Source organism: Gadus macrocephalus, chromosome 20 (genome assembly GCF_031168955.1).
Source record: "Gadus macrocephalus chromosome 20, ASM3116895v1".
Lineage (NCBI taxonomy): Eukaryota > Metazoa > Chordata > Actinopteri > Gadiformes > Gadidae > Gadus > Gadus macrocephalus.
The window spans coordinates 20883746-20904869 of record NC_082401.1 but is presented as its reverse complement, the minus strand read 5'-3'; the positions used below and the strand labels follow the sequence as shown (position 1 = coordinate 20904869).

General features: G+C 43.8%; 2 protein-coding genes across 2 annotated transcripts in view; both read right to left on the bottom strand.

Moving 5' to 3' along the window:
• Window positions 1-3969, bottom strand: part of abca12 (ATP-binding cassette, sub-family A (ABC1), member 12) — a 58050-nt gene extending 54081 nt beyond the window's left edge. The window contains exons 1-4 of the mRNA XM_060039490.1: window positions 3725-3969; window positions 3295-3369; window positions 2284-2377; window positions 1-50 (exon numbers count right to left, since the gene is read on the bottom strand). The exon at window positions 1-50 is cut by the window's left edge and continues 74 nt beyond it. Of these exons, the coding sequence (XP_059895473.1) occupies window positions 1-50; window positions 2284-2377; window positions 3295-3360 (210 nt within the window). The 5' untranslated portion in view covers window positions 3361-3369; window positions 3725-3969. The remainder of the gene's footprint in view (window positions 51-2283; window positions 2378-3294; window positions 3370-3724) is intronic.
• A 2271-nt stretch (window positions 3970-6240) lies between these two features.
• pofut2 (protein O-fucosyltransferase 2) lies at window positions 6241-19651 on the bottom strand. The gene is made up of 9 exons (XM_060040003.1): window positions 19433-19651; window positions 18838-19091; window positions 18208-18352; window positions 17390-17500; window positions 17015-17081; window positions 16562-16687; window positions 16274-16454; window positions 15560-15683; window positions 6241-6757 (listed from the first exon to the last, which is right to left on the bottom strand). Exons 1-9 carry the CDS (start codon window positions 19609-19611, stop codon window positions 6604-6606), a joined length of 1341 nt encoding a protein of 446 aa, XP_059895986.1. The 5' UTR covers window positions 19612-19651; the 3' UTR covers window positions 6241-6603.
• Between the last annotated feature and the right edge of the window lie 1473 nt (window positions 19652-21124).

Sequence of the window (21124 nt, the reverse complement as noted above, 5' to 3'; positions counted from 1 at the left end):
AAGGAAGGGGAAGAACCCCGCGCTGGGCAGGTTCCGAGGTCCGACATAACCTGTCGGAGAGGATTCACAGGGATTCAAATGCTTTCTGTAGTACCAAACACCATGTGGGCAGTCAGCTAGCTGTAGGTTAGGTTAGGTTACTTTATTTGCACTGGTAGGTATATTAGTTAACAGTTATAAAGATGAAGTTTAGGAAAGCATCACATGAACAGACATAAAACAAAGATAATACAATACAATAGAAGTGCTAAAACAGGGATGGTCAATAAAAAGATAATGCAACTGGAAGAAATGAGATACGAATTTGATGCCACGCATTGATACTGTTTGCCAGATTGATGGCTGCATGAACAAAGCTTTTTCTGAATGGCTTTGTTCTGCACCTTGGGACTTTGAACCTTCTACCAGAAATGCATCACTGGAACCGTCTGTTATAGTGCAGCAGACAACACAGCTTTTGGGGTTAACGTTAACTTCAGAGCCGTGGCGACAAAGGCAAATCGAAAGCAAAACATGTAACGTCAACAAACTACCACCAAAGGACTTCCTCTGTGGCGTGAAACCATTGCTTGTCAACATGTAAGACACGTTGAAGAGTCAAATAAAAAGCAGAAAGCAATGAAGTGGCTGATCTATTATGTGTTGTTTAGAAATTGATGTTCCTTGATGTTCCTCAGAAAATCATTCAGGAACATGTTTCTGTCTCAGTAAAGGTTTAACAAATAGCTCATCATGCCACTTGTGAATGCAAAGAACTTTAAATAAGCCGCACCTATTTTGAAACACATCAATCACACAATACAGCAAACTAATACACCGCAAACAATGACACATGACATTTCAAGACGAAGAACCCTCATTAACAACCAGAAAGTGAGTGAAGTTATGATTATTAATTATGTGCTACACGACTGATAATTCTTATGAAATATTCAACCTTTTTCTAATCACTCGTCCACAAATAAATGGATATTTCTAAAAATGTCCATGTCACTGAAAATGTAGCTTTTGAAAAACTCTGGTTTTCGCTGTATTCAAATGGACCATTTAAACAGAGGTTACGCCGAGCCATGAAATCATGACATCAATTTTCACATGACATTTGTTGTTTCACATATTGAGCAGGAGGCAGAAACCTACAAACGCTGGTGGACTATCTGTGTGTTTACGGGTGGCTAAAACTGGTTAAATAACATGTTTCCAACTCAACCTAGTCCATCAATATGCATGCTCCAAATTTTCTTCCGTGGGGTTTTACATAAAGATTTTTAACCACCTATTTGCATGCCTAGCGTGCATATGTCAGGAGTCTTTTTGAAAACATTCACGTTTTTCATGGATGTGGTGAATGGTCTTTATGTGAAAGGACTTAACCTTAACCTACAACATTCATCAACAAGTCAACATATTTTTGTCAAATGTGTGCCTAGTTAACCATTGGAACTATGAGCTGGTAACACATTTAAGCTTATTATACAAGAGCTCATTTTGCTTCTCACAACACCACTCAAGTAGTAATTTACGAACAATGACTCTGAGCCTGTGAAGCGACACCTTTCTAGTTATCTGTGTGTGTGTGTGTGTGTGTGTGTGTGTGTGTGTGTGTGTGTGTGTGTGTGTGTGTGTGTGTGTGTGTGTGTGTGTGTGTGTGTGTGTGTGTGTGTGTGTGTGTGTGTGTGTGCGTGTGTGCGTGAGCGTGTGCATTTGTGTCTTTTAGGGCTTATGTAAGCAGATAAAGATCGTCGCACTTTTGTCTAATTTAGGTGTGGTTCACTCACCCACACAGTCCGACAATTACACAAGAAGGGGTGGGAGGGTGGGGATTGGGTATTGTTAACAACTGGAACAACTGGATAAACCTCAGTCATTGAAATTGATCTCTCACACACAAAAACACCAAGAAGAGGAAGAAAAACAAAACACGTGTAACAGGAACACTTCAGATTGTGAGATAACGCTTATTAAGATTGGTACAAATTGCAAAAACCTTAGAAACCTTAGAATAAAACTACAGTACAAGAAGAACCGTATTCATCTGATTGTAATACGTATTGAGCATGGTCCTTTGCCCCTTACAGATCAAAGGTAGCACACTATAAGGTGTTTCAACGCCCTTGAAACTCCTTGGTCATACGGAATTTGGGACCAAGAGAGATGCTTAAGTAAAGGTACAGAGTGCAGGTTTAAGACATTGTCAGTTTACATCTCAATTTTGATAGTTAAAGATATAGAGGGTTAATAAAGTGTTATCCAACTGTGTAATTTAGCCAGGAAAGGACTTACATGGTTCTCTCTGCACAGGGGGGAACTGCCTCCGGGTGACAGCCAAGATGATGAAGATGACGATGGGCCAAATGATTACTGTAAGCGACCATCCCTGGAAGACACAGAAAAATCCCCTCAGGCCTTGCCAGGGAACAACTGTTTCCCCCCATGGGTTTCCGTGTGATAACCAAGCATTGTATTTCTATGGCTCAGTTACAGCCACCAGGACATTAACAATAGCTTGAAAATGTAATATTGATATGGGATTAGAACATAGTGGTAACAACCAGTGGGCTAGACCAGGGGCTGAAAATATCCGGGGTTTAGCCCATAGGGAAAGGGAAACGGCATTTTTTTTGTATGCTTTATTGCGCATTCAAATTTTTTCATAATGCTTTACATAAATAAACAAAATACACAGTTTATTATAGCTTTAAATAGCATCCTGACTGCTGTGCTGCTTATCCCCAGACATCTAAAGTTCCATTCAAGTTATTTTAGAGAAAAAATGAATACAAATGGCAGACCTTACATATATATATATATATATTATAAGATTCGGGGCTAATTAAATAATATCCGGGGCTTTAGCCCCGAATGAAACAGCCTAGTGACGCCACTGGGCTAGACGGCCAACATTGTATGGAATAAAATGATTGTATTTTATGGCGGCGAATTTTAGAAATTGTAAATCATTGTATAAACGATAGATTAGGCCTATTTCATAATCCACTAATAATAATATTTTTTCTCATCCTAGATTTTTCCCCGTAGTACTTCATGAGGCCATTGTGTCTGTTTGTGACACTCAACATTATAACGTAGCCCAAATGGGACAACTTAACGTTTATTTTGTATACATTATTCCTCTAAAAGTGCAAAAGTTACAGGTTGTAGCCTACAAATGTGTAACATATTGCAACACAAGTTTTGACATGGCTGTCAATACCCTACGCTATCGAACAACCGCATCGTGGATATATTGTTGTTCAAACCCAAACAAAGATAGTGCGTTTAATCCCCGCTCACCGGCTGACGAACAACAGCTAGTCCATTCTTCCAGAGGAGGAGACGCAACTGATGGAAGAACGCCATCGCAGTTAACTTTGGAGAAGAGGAAAATAAACAAACAAATACCCATGTTTTAGTAGGCCTACAATATATAGGCCTACCTTGAACCGCATGAAATGACTACAAAAATGAACATGGTTTATGACAATAGTTAATTTGATATATGGCGTACAGGCTATATAGCCTACCCATAATGACATATTAGACTATATATTAATTATATATAGGCCTATATATATATATATATATATATATATATATATATATATATATATATATATATATACACACGATTTTGGTGTAATTAACCTTAAGTCATTTTAAAAACGTGGTTTTAATGCTTCTTTGTTTTAACACTAGTCTCAGAGAATAACCAGTTCCAACGTACCTCAGGATTTTTTTCCTCTTCGCAAAAGAAAAGTAGTTATTATCACAACATATCACAGCATAGTAGGCGCGCCATAGGGTTATCTAGCAGGTGACACTCTCCATCCGTCGGCAAAGAATTATAGAAAACTCAAACTGGTTGTTATTTTGCACTCTGCACAGGTCCGTAGAGAAGAGGTCTGAGCTTTGTCAGGACGGCACCACATCTGTTTGTGACTGCTGAACTAATCGGTGATCTTTGAGAAGGAGTGGATGTTACGTGCAGTGCACCGCCCATATGGATGTTGTCAGGCGTGGGGATCAGGGCCGGCGATCGGCATAGGCGAGCTAGGCGACCGCCTAGGGCGACAAATGCGTTGGGGGCGCCCTCTGGTGGCGCCCTTAATTAAAAAATACATCAATTAAAATATACGACGCGAACGGAGAAGCGAGGGGGCGCGGGAGCAATTGTCAGGGCGGCCCGAAACCGTCAGCGTAGCACCCCCCCCCCCCCCCCCCCTGCTCGCAAGACCTGTCCAGGGCGCAAGTTGATTTCGAGTCGCCTAGGGCTCCGAAACGGCCAGCGCCCTGGTGGGGATACAAAGGGAAAGTCACTTAGTCGGACCGCCGCCCGTCCGCCGGGACCAGTCTGGTGAAATAACAACCTCGTGGAGTCGTGTTTCACCTGCATGGCCCTGTTTCAAGAAGCTTGGTCTCTTCCAAGCTTGACTGTGGATGTTCCCATCAAACATTTTGATAACCAAGGTGCGACCCACCACTTTTGCCGTATATGTGGAATATAAATGCAACTCAGTTATGTAGTTCAAAATTATACTTGCGTTTATAACATCGCTTTGGAGTTCGCCTATACATCGTTCAAATAGTTTTTGTTTATAAAATGAAGACCATTACAATTAACCCATCCAACTAATGGTGACTCCAACCAAGCATTGGGACATTCCCTGACTCCAAATTAAAGTGCCCCTATTACAGTCCACTGGTTGCTGGTAGACTGATCTATCTAGCCATCACACATCTGGGTGGACACTCCCATTCGATGCCACCAAGGTACAGGACAGGACGGATTTTGAAACGGTAATGAATTGCAAATCACACTTAGACCTGCTAAAAAATACGGTTACTTTTAAAATAATATATAGGTCTATTTCACCAACCTTTAATCAACCTGTGAATAGCTTCTTGAAAATTAGTTTGAGTCACAGTGTGTAGGCCTATGTGTTGGCTATAACAATGCCATCTTCGAATCCTCACTTAGGATTACATGCTTTATTTCATTTTGTATAGCAGGATCAAGTTTCTCAAGATGTGGTTTTACATAGAAAATCAAGGGACCCTGAACAAATACCCTGCATTTAATTTAATTGTATTTGTACAGGTACAATCTCAAAGGGCTTAACAGGCCATATATTTGTGTTCTGTGATGCTGCCCCTGATAGTCTAACACTGTTCATGAGAACAAAGTATGATGTGTACATTCGTTCCAATCACTGAGAAAACGCTGAAATTTGACTCCTCTGTACTTGAATATCAACACCAATACTGAAATATTATGGGGTAGGGTATCAAAGGACAATGCTACACTCAACCTAGGTTACTTTTGGGCTCCTCCAAACAAAAGACACAGGTAGCTTTGTTAGAAATCTGGCTTATTGTAAGTGTTTTATAATAGTACAAGGCCTGGTGTGACCGCCATCTGGGAGAACTCATTGAGTGTTGACTGTTTTTACCTGTGTACACTGATAACTTAATGTGCAACAGGTTTGCAGCCTCACCCAATCCCAGAGTCCAGCCAGCCATCCACACTCGCTATCACATACTGTATGGTTGTTTAACCGAGAAAAAATTAGATTTTTTCACAGAGCATATGTAAGACTATTCCGGAAAGAAAAGCCTATCCATTTCTAAGAAATGTTTTGACTTTTACCACCTTTTTTGATTAACACTAAATAACGTGGAAGTTAGGTTTTTTGACCCCATTAATGAAGTAGCCTGTGATAAAAAATGTCAAACCCTTATTCTGCTAGATTGTATAGATTTAGAAATATTTGTACATATTCACCCCGTTTGTTTAACTGCTTTTGTGACCCTATGTGCTAGTTATCAGTTGATGTTAACTAGGTCAAAGTCACAATTGGTTTTGTTTCATCAGGGAAAATATGATGCTGGAATGTCAAAGGGTAGTTCAAACAGGGTGTGTTCAGATAGATCCTTTTGACCGCATGTCTTGTGCTCACATGCCATGGCAACTCTTTTGTCTCACCTGTGCTTTCAGACATCTAACAATTTGTGCATGTTAAAGGTATCGGTTCTTTAAAATCAATCCATGTGACATAATTGAATTTAAAAAATGCAGTTGTTCATGAGTCAACAGTATGTCTGTACATGTATTTAATCTGCTTTTAAAAAATAAAAACACATTACATTGCACTATACAACTGTATTGTAAAGTGATACTCAAGTAGTAAATAAGGCCAGTTTGAAGAGGTCAAGACAAAAACATACAAGTAGAAAAAGAAATGTAAATGACACATTTATTTGACAGGGGATTGAAACACCATCATTCATAAAAAGAAAACATCATTTTACGTCATTCACAAAAGCATAAGAAAGTTAGTCAAAAACATACAATACTAAACAGGTAACAGATAAGACACAATTAAAATGGAATGGTTTTCTCCATCCATACGTCTTGGCATTTCAACGCACATCGTCTGAAAGAGGGTATCACCTTTCTGGAAAAAACGTAAAATGTAACATAATATTCTGAGAGCATATTTGAAGATTCCTCCTACTGCTATAATACAAATATTTGCTCCACTTTAACACTGCTATTGGCACTTAAACATCAATACAGTCAACAATGTTGACAACAATGTGGCATCAGTAGACGATTTTCCAGTGGGTGGGCTGTTCGCATTCTTTCTCTTGATCCCCACAAAACCGGTTATATGTGGATTTAGGGTCGAAGCCAAGGATCTCGCGCTCTTCGTGTATTCGGAATGAGAACGTCGATACGGAGGTCCCAATGAAAAATCTGAAAAATGTGAAGTATATCATTAAATCATAATGAGAAAGAATTAAAGCATAAGTATTAAATAATTATTTTGATAATAGGCATCATTTAATTGTGGATCAAGCCTGTGTGGAAAGCCAAGTGGCCACTCCTTATGAAACAAATCAAATAATCAGTGGGCACCAACCATCAAGGCCAAACCAGTTAAGATAAGATGAAGAAAAGCTTTAGGCCCCGTCCACACGAGGCCGAAACGGGCGAAACCGTTACAGTTTAGATCTATCCGGTTTCGGAGTATCTCCGTAAAGACGGAGTCAAGCGAAACCCGGGTAGATTTGTAGAAACTCTGTAGTACACATTCCAGGCCCATAAGGGGAGCTGCTTCTGCTACAGAAATCCAGAAGAAAAATTAATAAAAAGACGAGGCGAGCATGCGCATAAAGGCTGCACCCCGAACTTAAGGTTAAGAAATTAACCAAGGTTTTCTGATATATGAGTGATGTATCTCAATATGGGACACGCCCCTCGTGCTGTCCCCCAGAAGCAATTTTACACTATGCCAGTCGTGACTGGCCAACAGACGTGACGTCTGCCTGCAGAGGAGGGACTCCCTCCTACTACATAAGTCCCGTCCACACGTCTTCTCTTCAGTCTATAGGCAAAACACCTCTTCCTCGCTCCGGGCAAGGAGGGTGGTCTGGTGAGATACCTCACTCATATATCAGAAAACCTTGGTTAATTCCTTAACCTAAAGTTTTCTTTCGATATTCGCTTGGTATCTCACTATGGGATATAGTAACTCCCGTATTGCCAAAGAAGCACCAGTGCAAACCCATCAAACAGGCATGTTCACCGATCCAACGCTCAAGACTGTGTGAGACAGATTAGGCACAGTAACATCCAACCTGTAGAATCTAGCGAAAGTGTGAGGCGTCGCCCAGCTGGCAGCCGCACATATCTCTTCCACTGAGACCCCCTGAAACAGTGCCCAGGATGCGGACACACCGCGAGTCGAATGTGTGCGCAGTCTTCACGGGCCTGCGACTGCAGTATCCCGTTGAAACGGGGAGTGGACGCAAATTGGAGCCTGTAGCCGGCAAATAACAGTTTTTATAACCCAATCTGACGCACCACATGCACGCCACTGTTGAGCGGCCCCAGCGTCGCTGGTTCCGTTGTCGTGCCGGGCCGAATGGGCATGGTGGGCTGCGCACCGGCGCTCACGCCCACCAGGCACCGTTTTATTACATTGCTTCATTTTTATGTTCATCGTTTTATTTATTTATTTATTTTTCACAAGCAGCTGCACCCTCGGAGCCTGGATGGCGACGGGCCTGCCGCACCCCCCTGGTCGCAGCGCCTCAGGTAGCGCGCCGTTTCTTCACGGCTCCCTGAGTAGCCAAAGGGGCCGCACGGCCACCTGGCGCCACCCCGGGCGCGGTTGGCTTCCTCGCCCACTCGCCACTGTGCTCCGGCGTCTTGTTCTGGCCCCGGCCGGCCCCGCGGGTTGGGTGGTTCTGACGCTTCTGGCCGCGGTAAGCCGGCGGAGGAGCGCGGGGCCGGGTGAACACCTGGCCGGGTGCGATGGCGGGGAAAGGCGCTCTTCTGGAAAGACACAGTCGCAGTGCCTCACCCTCCCTCTTTTTCTCCTCCCAGCGTTTCAGCATTGTAGTATTAGAGGTAATACGGTAATACGTTGGAACGTTCTGTATACATGTAACCTAGGCAACGGGTGGGGGAAGGCCATTAAAAGAACGGAGTTCATACCATGCAGTCACGTCTCTACGAGTCTCCTTAATATCTTAATATGTGTTGCAAGGCCAACTGAACATGGTGTCAGAAGTGAAGACAGTGAGCTGCAAAGTGGTAGTGGTATTCGCTGAGTTAGGTTAGATAAGCCAGTCAGTGAGTTAGCGTTAGCAGCTTGACGGCGGGAGCAACGATGGCTCAGTACCAAGTTAAGCCTCCGGAGCCGTTTTTGTTCAAGGCAGAAGAGTGGACGAAATGGATAAAACGATTCGACAGATTTCGCATCGCGTCTGGAATGGACGCTCAGGACGAGGAAAATCAGGTCAATGCGTTGATTTACACAATGGGAGAACAAGCAGAGGACATTGTAGTTTCTCTACATTTAAACGCAGAAGAGGCGGGAGACTATGGTACCGTGAAAAATAAGCTGGACGCACATTTTGTAACGCGCAGGAACATTATATTCGAACGGGCTAAGTTCAACCAGAGGCAACAAGAGGTCGGCGAGTCAGCAGACAGCTTCCACACCGCGCTGCATTGCCTTGCTGAGTACTGCGGATACGGTGCTCTACACGACGAAATGGTGAGAGATCGTCTAGTCATGGGCCTGAGGGATAAACGCCTTTCAGAACAGTTGCAGATGGACCCTGAACTGATGTTGGAGAAGGCAATTAACAAGGCACGACAAAGTGAGCAGGTAAAGAAGCAACTTGAAATGCTAAAAACAAACTTTAAAGCAGAAGCCAGTAGCACTCAGCTAGACAGTATGCAATCGTGGCAGCGCAGCGGCTCAAAGCAAAGCATTTAGCGAGATAGGCAGACATTTCATAAAAAGACACTGGAAAGACAAACACAATGTAACAGATGCGGGGACACACGAGGGCATCATCCGCAGCAGTGTCCAGCTAGAGAGGCTGTGTGTAACCAGTGCCGAAAGAAAGGACATTATGCTAGAGTCTGCCAAGCTAAAAAGAAACCGGGAGTTCATGTAGCTGCAGTGACTGAGGAAGACAGCGATGAGGAATACAGCGATGAGGACGTCGCGTTCTTGGGCTCTGTGGAGTCCACAGGTGCCTGCCCATGGATGACAGAGGTTAGGGTGGACAATCAAAAATCAGTGTTTAAGATAGACACTGGAGCAGATGTCACTGCAATCCCAGCAAAGTTGTACACCCAGGGCCAGTTCAGCAAACTTTCCAGAGCCACAAAGACTCTTTATGGACCAGGAGGGACAGCATTAAAGGTGAATGGAAAATGTACAGCTACTCTCAGTAAGGGTAACAAAAGCACACAAGAGGAAGTTTATGTTGTTGATGGGCTACGTACGCCACTCCTGGGTGGACTAGCCGCCATGACACTTCAACTGGTTGCTCGTGTGAATAACATAGGCCTGGATACTAAAGAGACTGTGAAAAGAGAGTTTCCAAATCTTTTCTCTGGACTAGGGAAAATGGAGGGAGAGTACACCATTGTGCTGAAGCCTGGAGCAAAGCCCTTTTCTCTCTCGACCCCGCGACGCATATCCCTCCCACTCATGCCAAAGGTGAGAGAAGAGCTCACTCGCATGGAGCAGCAAGGAGTGATTTCAAAGGTGGAGGAGCCTACAGCATGGTGTGCACCCATGGTTGTGGTGCCCAAGAGCTCTGGCAGAGTCAGGATTTGCACCGACCTCACGGAGCTAAACAGGTCAGTGATGAGGGAGAAGCATCCGCTACCATCTGTTGAGCACACTTTAGGACAGCTTGCAGGAGCCAAGATCTTTTCTAAACTCGATGCCAATGCTGGATTCTGGCAGATTCCGCTGTCCGAAGAATCCTCTCTTCTCACCACCTTCATAACACCATTTGGGCGGTACTGCTACAACCGTCTCTGTTTTGGAATTTCGTCCGCTCCAGAGCACTTCCAAAAACGCATGTCTCGTATCCTGGAGGGCCTGGAAGGTGTTGTATGTCAGATGGACGATGTGCTCATATGGGGTGCCACGCAGAATGAGCATGATGAGAGGCTAAGGAAGACATTGACACGTCTGCAGGAGGCAGGGGTGACACTCAATGACAAATGTGACTTCTCAAAGAGCAGGATAAAGTTCCTGGGACAACTTATCGACGCCACTGGAGTCAGTGCAGACCCTGACATGGTGGGCGCTGTGAAAGCCATGGCAGAGCCCAGTAACGTCAGTGAGGTGAGGCGCTTCTTGGGAATGACCAATCATCTGGGAAAATTCCTGCCTCACCTGGCGGAGAAAACGCGCCCTCTCAGAGATCTATTGAGGAAATCAAACATGTGGGCCTGGGGTCCACAACAGCAGCAAGCCTTTGAACAGATTAAGGCTGAGCTTACAACACCGCCGGGTCTTGCCTTGTATGACCCAAATGCAGACACACTTGTCTCAGCAGATTCATCTTCATACGGCATGGGTGCTGTTCTCCTCCAGCGACGAAATGGAAAAGACTGGAAGCCGGTGGCATATGCTTCGAGAGCCCTGAGCAACACGGAACAGCGGTATGCTCAAATCGAAAAAGAAGCTTTAGCCACAACATGGGCCTGTGAGAGATTTGCAGAGTTCCTTATAGGAAAGGACTTCCACGTAGAGACAGATCACAAGCCTTTGGTTCCCCTGCTAGGCTCAAAGAGTCTGGATGAACTGCCACCTCGCATACAGCGTCTGCGTATGCGGCTGATGAGGTTCTCTTACACCATCTCACATGTGCCAGGCAAGGACATCGCCACCGCTGACGTGCTCTCCAGAGCGCCAATCGAGAACACAGCGGAGGGCTTACAGGAAGAAGAGGTGAGCCTGTACGTGGACACTGTGATGGCAAACCTGCCAGCTACAGACAAAAGACTTAAAGAAATAGAAACACATCAGGACAAAGACACTGTATCCCACACACTGAAGAGATACTGCAAGGAGGGCTGGCCTGATAAATTCTCCATACAAACAGCATTCCGTCCCTACCTGCCGTTCTCAGGTGAGCTAACAGTTAATGAGGGTTTGCTACTTTACGGCTGTAGAATAGTAATTCCAGTGTCACTTAGAGCAGAGATGCTGAACAAACTGCATGAGGGCCACCTGGGACTCACTAAATGCAGAGAGAGGGCCAAGCAATCTGTGTGGTGGCCAGGCCTTAGCAAAGACCTGACACAACTGATAGAGAACTGTGATGTTTGCAGTCGGGAGAGAACCAACTTTAGAGAAACACTGCAACCCACTGAGTTCCCAGCAAGACCATGGTCCACTGTGGGGGCAGATCTATTTCAGACAGAAAATAATAAGCACTATCTGGTCATTGTAGACTATTTTTCCAGATTCTTTGAAGTAGCCAAACTCACTTATACAACATCTGAGGCGGTGGTGGAGCACTTCAAATCCATATTTGCACGTCATGGCATACCAGATGTGGTGCGCTCAGACAATGGGCCACAATTTGCATCCGAGTACTTCAGGAAGTTTGCACGAGAGTGGGGTTTCAGTCATGTCACATCCAGCCCCCACTTCCCACAAAGCAACGGTGAGGCCGAGCGGGCCGTTAGGACAATCAAGGGTATCCTGAAGAAATCCAGTGACCCTTACCTTGGCCTCATGGCCTACCGGGCCGCTCCTCTGGCGAACGGACACAGTCCAGCAGAGCTCCTCATGGGCAGAAACATTAGAACACCTGTCCCTGTCATCCCATCTCAGCTTAACCCGGGCTGGACAGACATGAACAGTCTAAAAATAATTGAACAAGCATACAGACAGAAGCAGAAACTGAACTACGACCGTCGTCACAGAGCTCGAAACCTGCCACTCCTCCGACAAGGTGACCATGTGTGGGTCAAGGACATCCTTGAGAGAGGCACAGTGGTGTCAAATGCAGGCACTCCAAGATCCTACAATGTGGAGACACCTAGGGGCACGTTGCGAAGAAACAGGTACCATCTCTCGCCCACCCCTATTGCACCAGCAACACGCACCGACTTACCTGAGGATGGTGCATCCACTGCGGTGAACACACCTGTCACACCTGCAAATCCTTGTGACTCGGGGCAGCAGACACCAGTAAAAGAAGGACCTGTCCCTTCCAGAGTGAGAGTACCACCAGTGTACCTAAAAGACTATGACTGTACCTAAAAGACTAAGTCCATGACTGAAGAGAAAAGAGAAAGTGATGTGCAAATGTTGTAAATGTTGTTGATGCTTGTTAGAGTATCTATTTGTTGAAATTGAAAATGCAACTGTTTACATTTGACATGATTTCATAGTTCCAGTAAGACTGACATAAAGGTTAAAAGTTTGAGATTAACATAAAACAGTCTTAGTTTAAAAACCTGTTTGCTTGAAAAGATGCAAGTGTTTAGTTTAACTCTCAAGAGGAGTGAAAGAAATAATTAATGTTTTATTAACAGGAGTTTTATTGTTTTGTTATGCATTTTCTAAGACAGCATCCTTAAGTCAGAAAGGGGGATGTAGTATTAGAGGTAATACGGTAATACGTTGGAACGTTCTGTATACATGTAACCTAGGCAACGAGTGGGGGGGAGGGCATTAAAAGAACGGAGTTCATACCATGCAGTCACGTCTCTACGAGTCTCCTTGATATCTTAATATGTGTTGCAAGGCCAACTGAACAGCCTACAGCGATCGTTGTAGGCTTCAATGTCATGCAAGCACTTTGTGGTGGTGCCTTATCATTTGTTTACCCTCGCGTTGCCATGGCAACGCGATTGCACTCTCATTGGCTAATATAAGGTCGCGGGGAGACGAAGCTCTGTTCCTTATATTATTAATATAAGGTCGCGGGGAGACGAAGCTCTGTTCGTTTGTATATTTTATTTACGTGACCATATTTTTGTTATGTTTGTTTTGGGAATCAGTTCTCGTCGTTCACCTTCGGGATGTTTACGTAGCTGCCGCGGCGATCGACATCCGGCCTACCATGAGGGTACTGTTGGCGGTGGAAACGAGGCATTTAAAGGCTCGCGCTTGGCCGTTTCAGATGGTAGGCGACTTTCCGCTCGCGCTGTCGGCTGGCCGCGCGGCTTCACGAGCGCGCGCATGCGTTCGACGAGCACGGAAGCGACAGTTCCACGGGAGTGCGCCCACTTGTCGTGCCGCCTGACAGAATGCTGCGCCTTCTCTCTGTCCGCTCGCCTCTCCATTGAGAATGCATTAGCAGGCGCTACAAGGACTCCATGGCTGGCCATCAGACCCCCGCCCCCCCCAAATGTTTTCTCAACGGATCTCCACGAATCACACAAGTGGTCAATTTTGTCTTCAAAACGGCGAATTTAGCCGAAAGGTGACTAGTTTGCATGCCTGCACATTAAAAGCTCTGAGCTTCCTCAGCAGGTGGAGGCGCTGCTGGGCCTTTTTGTAGACCGTCAGCATGCTGTGAGAACGACAGAGATGTGTCCAGCTCTGTCCCAAAGTATTTATAAACCTCAACCTGTTGAACTGGCCGACCGTTGATGCTGAGGTGTTGAAACATTTCCTGTGAGCTCAGTGTTCCCCTGCTCCGACAGCACAGCTCCTTGGTTTTGTCACGGTTGAGGTCCAGAGAAATATCCTGGAAAGTTGTGACCAAGGTGTTCACTGTCTGATGGCAGTCAGACAGTGCTCTTGCGTCCGTCAAATGGTACTAAGGCCATGTCGTCTGCATACTTAAAAAAAAAAAAAATCCACTGCACGAGATGTTGTTTGTGTAGACGGAGAGGAGAACGGGGGATAAAACCCAACCTTGGGGGAGACCAGTATTTAAAACCAGTTTGCTGGATTTAAAACCATTCATCTGCACTTGTGGCCTGCCTGTAGAAAACTTTTAATCCATAAAATCAGTGTGGGGTGGACCTGAAGCTCCACTAGAAAGTGCAGCAGTGTGAATATGTGTACAGTATTAAAAGCAGAGGAATAGTCCAAAGATAAAATCCTCGTGTGGGGGGGGGGTGAGGAGTCCAGCTGTCTGGTCACGGTATCCAAAAAGGGTCAGAGTTGCATCTTCTACTCCTCATTTGGCCTTATTGGCAAACTGGAGTGGATCCAGTCTTCCTGCTACATGCTGGAGAGGTGATCACCTACAACTCTTTCCATACATTTGCACAGCACCGATGCCAGGGCAACTGGCCTAAAATCCTTTGGGTCTTTGGCATGTGTCTTATTGGAATTGGAACGACGGTGGTTTCCTTCCACCGGTGGGGAACAAAGCTTGAACCCAGACGGCTCTGAAAGAGCTTGGTGAAGACTCGGCTTAGCTGAGTGGAGCAATCTTTAAGCACTCTGCCTCCGAGCCGGTCAGGGCCAGGGCCAGGGGCTCCGTGTGGGTTCCCTCGGCTCAGAGCAGAGGCCACCAGCTCCTCATCTATGATGCAAGCCTGTTGGTGCACTGCTGCTGTTGAACCTGCTGAAAAAAGTAGTTAAGCTGCTCTGCGAAAGAGGCGGCGTCTGAGCAGTTTGATCTTTCTTCTTCTTGATTTTCAGGTTTAACTCACGGTCCAATGCTTGCCAGATATGGTGTGTCTTGTGTTAAAGACACTCGTCCCAATGACTGAGTTTGATTTTCACTTCCTCAGCCCATGAAAAGAATATAGAATTCTGAACTATTGCGTTTTTAAATGGGGTGTCAATCTAAACCGAACCATCATGGGAAAACAGAAAATAAGCATTTTAAAATCATTAAAATGTGCTTTTCGTGGCCCTCAAGACCTTGCATATACGTTTGAAATGATCATAAAAGCAATTAAAACATATACAGCACAACTTTAGCCAGACATTAAATGCAGTTTTAGAAAGCCTTGTTTTGATTATTGTTTTGAATATGGACTGATCGGTACCGTCTAGGATGTGTTTGGGGAGAGGCATCAAGAGGGAGGGCGCAGCTATGGAGATGGCTTTGTCATTGTCCACGTAAGCAATGTTAGGTAAGTAGAAGTCCTTTTTCGAACTTTGGACTACGTAATACGTCAAGGCTCAAATAGCTGTCATGCAAATCAGCAGGTCATTGTTTGAAAGACAAAGAGAACGCACCAAAATATCTGCACATTGCAGTGTGGATTTTTGCAACATATGCATATGAGACATTGTTTGGAGACACTTACCTGGCATGTGCACAAATCCACTGGTCAATTATGGCCACTCCTCCATCTTTAAGGAGCTCTAGATCCTTCAAGGTTGGCTCAAACCGAACCATCTCTGGCAGCATCCTCTTCAAATCCTCCAGCTCTGTATAGACAGGTGTTCAATTTAGTGGGCTCGGTCTGCCTTGATGTCAGGTGACATTGGGACGAGTGAGTTTAACACAAGATACACCATCTCTGGCAAGCATTGGATCCTGAGTTAAATCTCAAAAATGTGAGTTGCAATTAGGATGGCGCTATGTGAACTGAATGTCATGAGCATTTGGTAAAAAAAAGAAAAAAGGGACAGATTTGTGAAAGGGTTTATTATCCCTGAAAAATCACATCTGTAAAGATGGGGATATTTCTGTAGTGACACATCTAGGCTTGGGACAATATGAAAATCCATTTTAATGTCACCATAATCCAGGCCCAAATAAATGTGATTCATTTATAGTGAAAAACTGTAAAAGGATGTTCAGTTTCAGTCTGGGAGGCAAGCCACCAGCTGCTCTGAGCCTGCGACATGGTGACATACATAGGTTATCCAATAACTGGAAAGATGTGGACTCCCCCTTGTGGCCAATTCAAAATAAATCCGTAAATCAGTATAGGATTGGATGTTAGTGAGCAGTATCTCAAGTCACTCAAGTGAGGATATTCTGTATCCCAGATTATTAACTATTGCCTCATTACCTTCATCATCTGCATCCGTCGCAACAAAGACCTTGTTTAATTTGTGCTTTTTCATCAGGGTACGGATCTTCTTGACTGCGCCTTTGAGGCTGGGCACGTCTTTCCTGTGACCCCAGATGAAGTCCTTTCGGCGCAGGTGTACTCCAAGATAAGCCCCACCTTCAGCCGAGCCCAGCTCAGCCTGGGCCCAACAAAATCCAACATTGGGGTAACGGTTAGTATACAACCACAGCCAACAAACTACGATGGATATAAGGCTTAAACCGGGGCGCATCAAGTGTACCTCACCTTCATACGAGTCCAGTCCTCGTTGTACACAGTGTGGTCGCTGTCGTCGGTGGAGTTGAGGTACTTGGCCCGGAAATCATCTCCAATGAGCCGTAAGTGTTTAGCAAACACCATGCTTCGTCGCGTCTAGGGTGAAACATGATTACAAGCAGGTTTCAACCTGATTATTCCATCATCAAGGGTTAACATGCCACCAGTCAGCTTCAATGTTGCTGGTAATGCCCATAAGATGGTTGCTTGGAAGTCGCAAGCTAAACGATTCAAGTGATTGCACAAAGATGTCCCTTGTCCTAGTCAACTGGAATGTAATATTTGTATAATTTTGGAAAATGACATCAGGAAGAAAGTATTAATTACATTGATTTATACACGAGACATGAAAAAAAAAAAGGTTAATATTGTTTAGATATATCACCTACATCCTCATCATCACACAACAATGATCACACTTACACTCCAGTAGTCCTTGCCAGCATAATGGTCATGTAGAACGGTCTCCGCACGGTCCAACATAACTGATCTACAAAAAACATACAAAGTCATTTGTAGCAACAGGCAGCAGCTGAGTCAGTCTCCCAGTCCAAATTTGCTACTGCCAATAAGGGCAAGGAAAGATCCTGGTTGGTCCTTGCAATTAAACACTGACCTCTTGGTTCAATTGTTAGTTATACTTAAGTGTGACTTGAGGTATTTTACTCAAAAATTATGTTTGTTTACCTGTACCTTTCAGGTTATTATAGATAGCACCACTTGTGTGCAATCGTGTGTGTTTAAAAGGGCATAAAGCTTGGCATTGTACTGCTATTGTAAGGCTGTGCATGGACTCACGTGACTGTGATGTTACTGTGGAGGACGGGGGCGATGATGGAAGCATGGCCTTGTGCAGACATACACATGACTTTGTGAGCCCGCGTCTCCTCGTAGCCCCAAAACCAGCCCCTTGAAAGGAAAAACAAATACGGGACTAGGACAACCATTTTGGAAATCTATGGCTCTTTTTGAAAATGACTGCACTGAGAACCCAGCTTGGTTCTTTGTTCTTGTTATCTTTATTCCACTGAGTAAATCTTAAGTTTGTTTTTTAAGTTTAATGAAGAAAATCGTAAGTATAATTTTTTACGTTCAACGAAGAAATAAGCTTAAACTTAACAGTTTTAAATGATCATAAATGAATAAAATCACAAGGTCATTGATTTGTGCCCCCACACACCTCTGCTCAATTGTAACTACTTCCTAAATATTTAAATCAGAAATTCTGATCTATTATAAATGAAAAGAATGGCTGGATTAGTTGCGTTGAAGCTTTTCCCACACTGAATTCAGGTATGATGAGACCCTTGGTTTTTTCAGGTCTCAATATCTAGACTGGATAATTGGTCAGGCGACCAAAGCATAGAAATGGAGGGATGATTACCGCTAGAATGTTTTTGTCTCAAAAATAATCCTGGTTAAATCTCAAAGTATATGTGTTGATATTAATCTAATGCAAAGTGTTTTGCGCGTTGCTTTTATGTTGCTGAACCTCTGACTTATTTCTGCAGCTAGCACCTCAGGTTTTTGCTGAGCACCTTGGACCCCTTCACCTCAAGAAAAGAGGTGAAGGAGTCCAAAAAGAACAGTGTGCTGCTCTGCCAGTGTGGTGGTACCTGTAGAAGCCCTGTTGATCTTTGGAGTACATTAGTTTGTCAACGCAGGGACGCTCGTCTACTTTCTCCTCCCACTTGCCATCCGTCCATCCCTCTGCGTAGTTCTGCAGTACCAGGACTTGGTCAACGAACGGGCCGCCGGATTCTGGTTCAACAAAGGATTGCAAGAAACATTTGTTAATAACTTTGTGCAGTCCCAAAGGAAACAGTAAAGATTTGGCTAAACCACAATGGTTTCAGGCTTAGTATGCTAGCTTTGGCTCAGTGCAGATCCTACATAAATGAAAGGAAATAGTCAGAATGAATTAATGAATTAAAATATAGTCCAATCGGTCCATTTTGGGCACCCGATTTACAGCATGTGCCCAATAAAGGTGAGGAAACAGTGGAATAGAAGAGAAAAGTTTAGCTCAAAATACGTTTTTACTTTGTATGATATTCAATCAAAAATAACTAAATAAAATAAGAATCTTCTTTGCCTATGCAATCAACAAAAAACAAAAAAAATTCTGATGAACATAGGCCAATATAAAATCCAATGTCCAGATTTGGTTAATATTTATTTACTGAGCAGAGGAGGAAAAGGGGTGCATGCTAACAAAAAGGTTCCGGGTCAGCCTCTAGTCTCACCAGCTATGAAGTCTTCAAACTCCACGACAGGCACATTGACCTGCAGGCTTGGGAGGCTAAAGAACTCTCCCCAGGGGATGCGAACCTGGTGGATGTCGGGGCTCTGCCAGTGATAGAGACGACCCCACGGGGGCAGGACCAGGACCCAGTCCTCTCCATCCTTCCTAAGGGTCTTCACGAGGGATGCCATGCGTATGTAGACGTCCCTCCTCAAGTTGAAACCCTCAGGTGGGTTCACATCGTATAGCAGATACCTAATAGACGTTATTTGAGTATGCTGATGTAGCCAAATACCTCAGCAGATGTAAACGAATGTGGCTACCGACATGGTCAGAGTAGTCCACAGATATTGCGTTATGAAATCTGCCTCATGCACTGCACAACGTCAAAGTCTCGCATATGCGTAGTATTTATCAAATGCTTTGGATCATTCTAATCCTTACAGTCTATCAAAAAATCGACGAGTAATTTACTACTAGAAAAATATATTAAAAGAGATAGGAGTGCATTTTGACATTAACCAGTGTTATAGTAAACAAGGATAATAACTTATTCTCAAAGCGAATGTTTGAATATAGACAGCTAGCAAACTTACCGTATGTCTCTTGCTCTAGCCATCTGCGAGTTGACGGCGTGACTTGCACTGAACACGTCATCATGAGTACTAACTGTTACTACGCTTATACAAATTAAAATAGCAGAAAGAACATATTTTAAAACAGATTGTCTTAAAAATATCAATAATAATGCAGTGATCGGTTCCCTGTGCGCCATGTTTTTTCAACCGGCCACGCACTTCCGGGTGCAGAAAGCGTCTGTGGTTGCTAAGCAACTATATTCACATTTTTGGGGAAACATGTAGGAAATTGTCAAACATGTGATCAAATTAATTTATACTGCAACATAGAGCCTTTATATTGATAATCGGATTGGTTTTTAAACAAATAACAATTTTAGGAACTTGGTTTATATAATCGGTCCATGGGATATATGCACGGCAGCATGTGGTTCAGCCCGGTACTGCCACCTTGTGGTCACTGTAAGACCGCCAGTGTTCCAGGCACCTCGTAATAGTATTCACCTAAAATAACACATGAAGATAGCATTTAATACTTGGAAATAGCTTGTGGTGTGTATACAATATTCCTTTTCTATTAATCCTAACCATTGAACTAACTAGCTGAACAACTGGCTAACTCTGTTCAAAATAATAATAAAAACTCCAACTGGTGGTCCCTGTCCCTGTCAACAACTATCCCTAACCCTCACCCTAACCCTAACCCTTTTTTTTTTTTTTTACACTTTTTAGTTATTAATTTAAATTATTAAATGAAGATGTAAGCTGGTGGGGGAAAAGAGTAGGAGGAAACCAATCATTGACATGATTAGATACTTAAATAATGTAGAGGCTTAAGATGGAACTTTTATGCATGTATTAGGGAAAACTTGTGACAGGAGCCATCTATAACTAAGTAAATAACTATTTTATAAGCTCGCAATATAACAGCGACAAGAGCTGTTGCCTTATTTACCATGAGAAGCACTGGGTTGCATAAAAAGTACATCACTAAAAGCTATGACTTAGTCATAGTGCTGTTCTCAGGGGCTGCAGGGGCTGAATGTGGCTTCTGGGGAGATTGGAGTTGATAAGGAGAATCCACCTCAGCTGGCAGGCAGGAGGCGATGCAAATATAAGCACAGACGTGATGTGACCTGTATCCACTTCTCAAGTGGGTGTCTACTGAACCAGTTCCAGTTTGTCTCTGTGATTTTGCCAGTAGTGAATTCCAGCTGCCGGTAGGAAGGTGATTGCACCTTACACAGCTAGCTTCTCTAGCAAACCACAAATGTTGTGCGAACGGACCGCAACCACCTTGAAAAGCAGAACTCTTAAAACTCGGCGACAAACATTTGTCATCCCTGTCATCTTAGTGAAGGGGAAGTTGTGTTGTTACATGTGAACTTAAGGCTGAAATAGGAACATCAATACCACCCATCCTGTTTGTGTGGCAGACATGTTGACCAAAACATTTTTAATTACTCTACACATTACCCATGACTATAATTCTATTCAACCTGGTGACAGTAGGCACTGGCAATTCAGTCATGTTTTTTGGAAGTCATCAACATACTCATAATGTATGTATTATGAGTATGTATGTATTCCTTTCCTATTTGTAAAGCGTCTTTGAGTACTTAGAAAAGCGTGATAAAAAACGGATAAATTATTATTATTATTATTATTATTATTATAAAAAGCTGGATTCATTTTGTACATGACTTATAT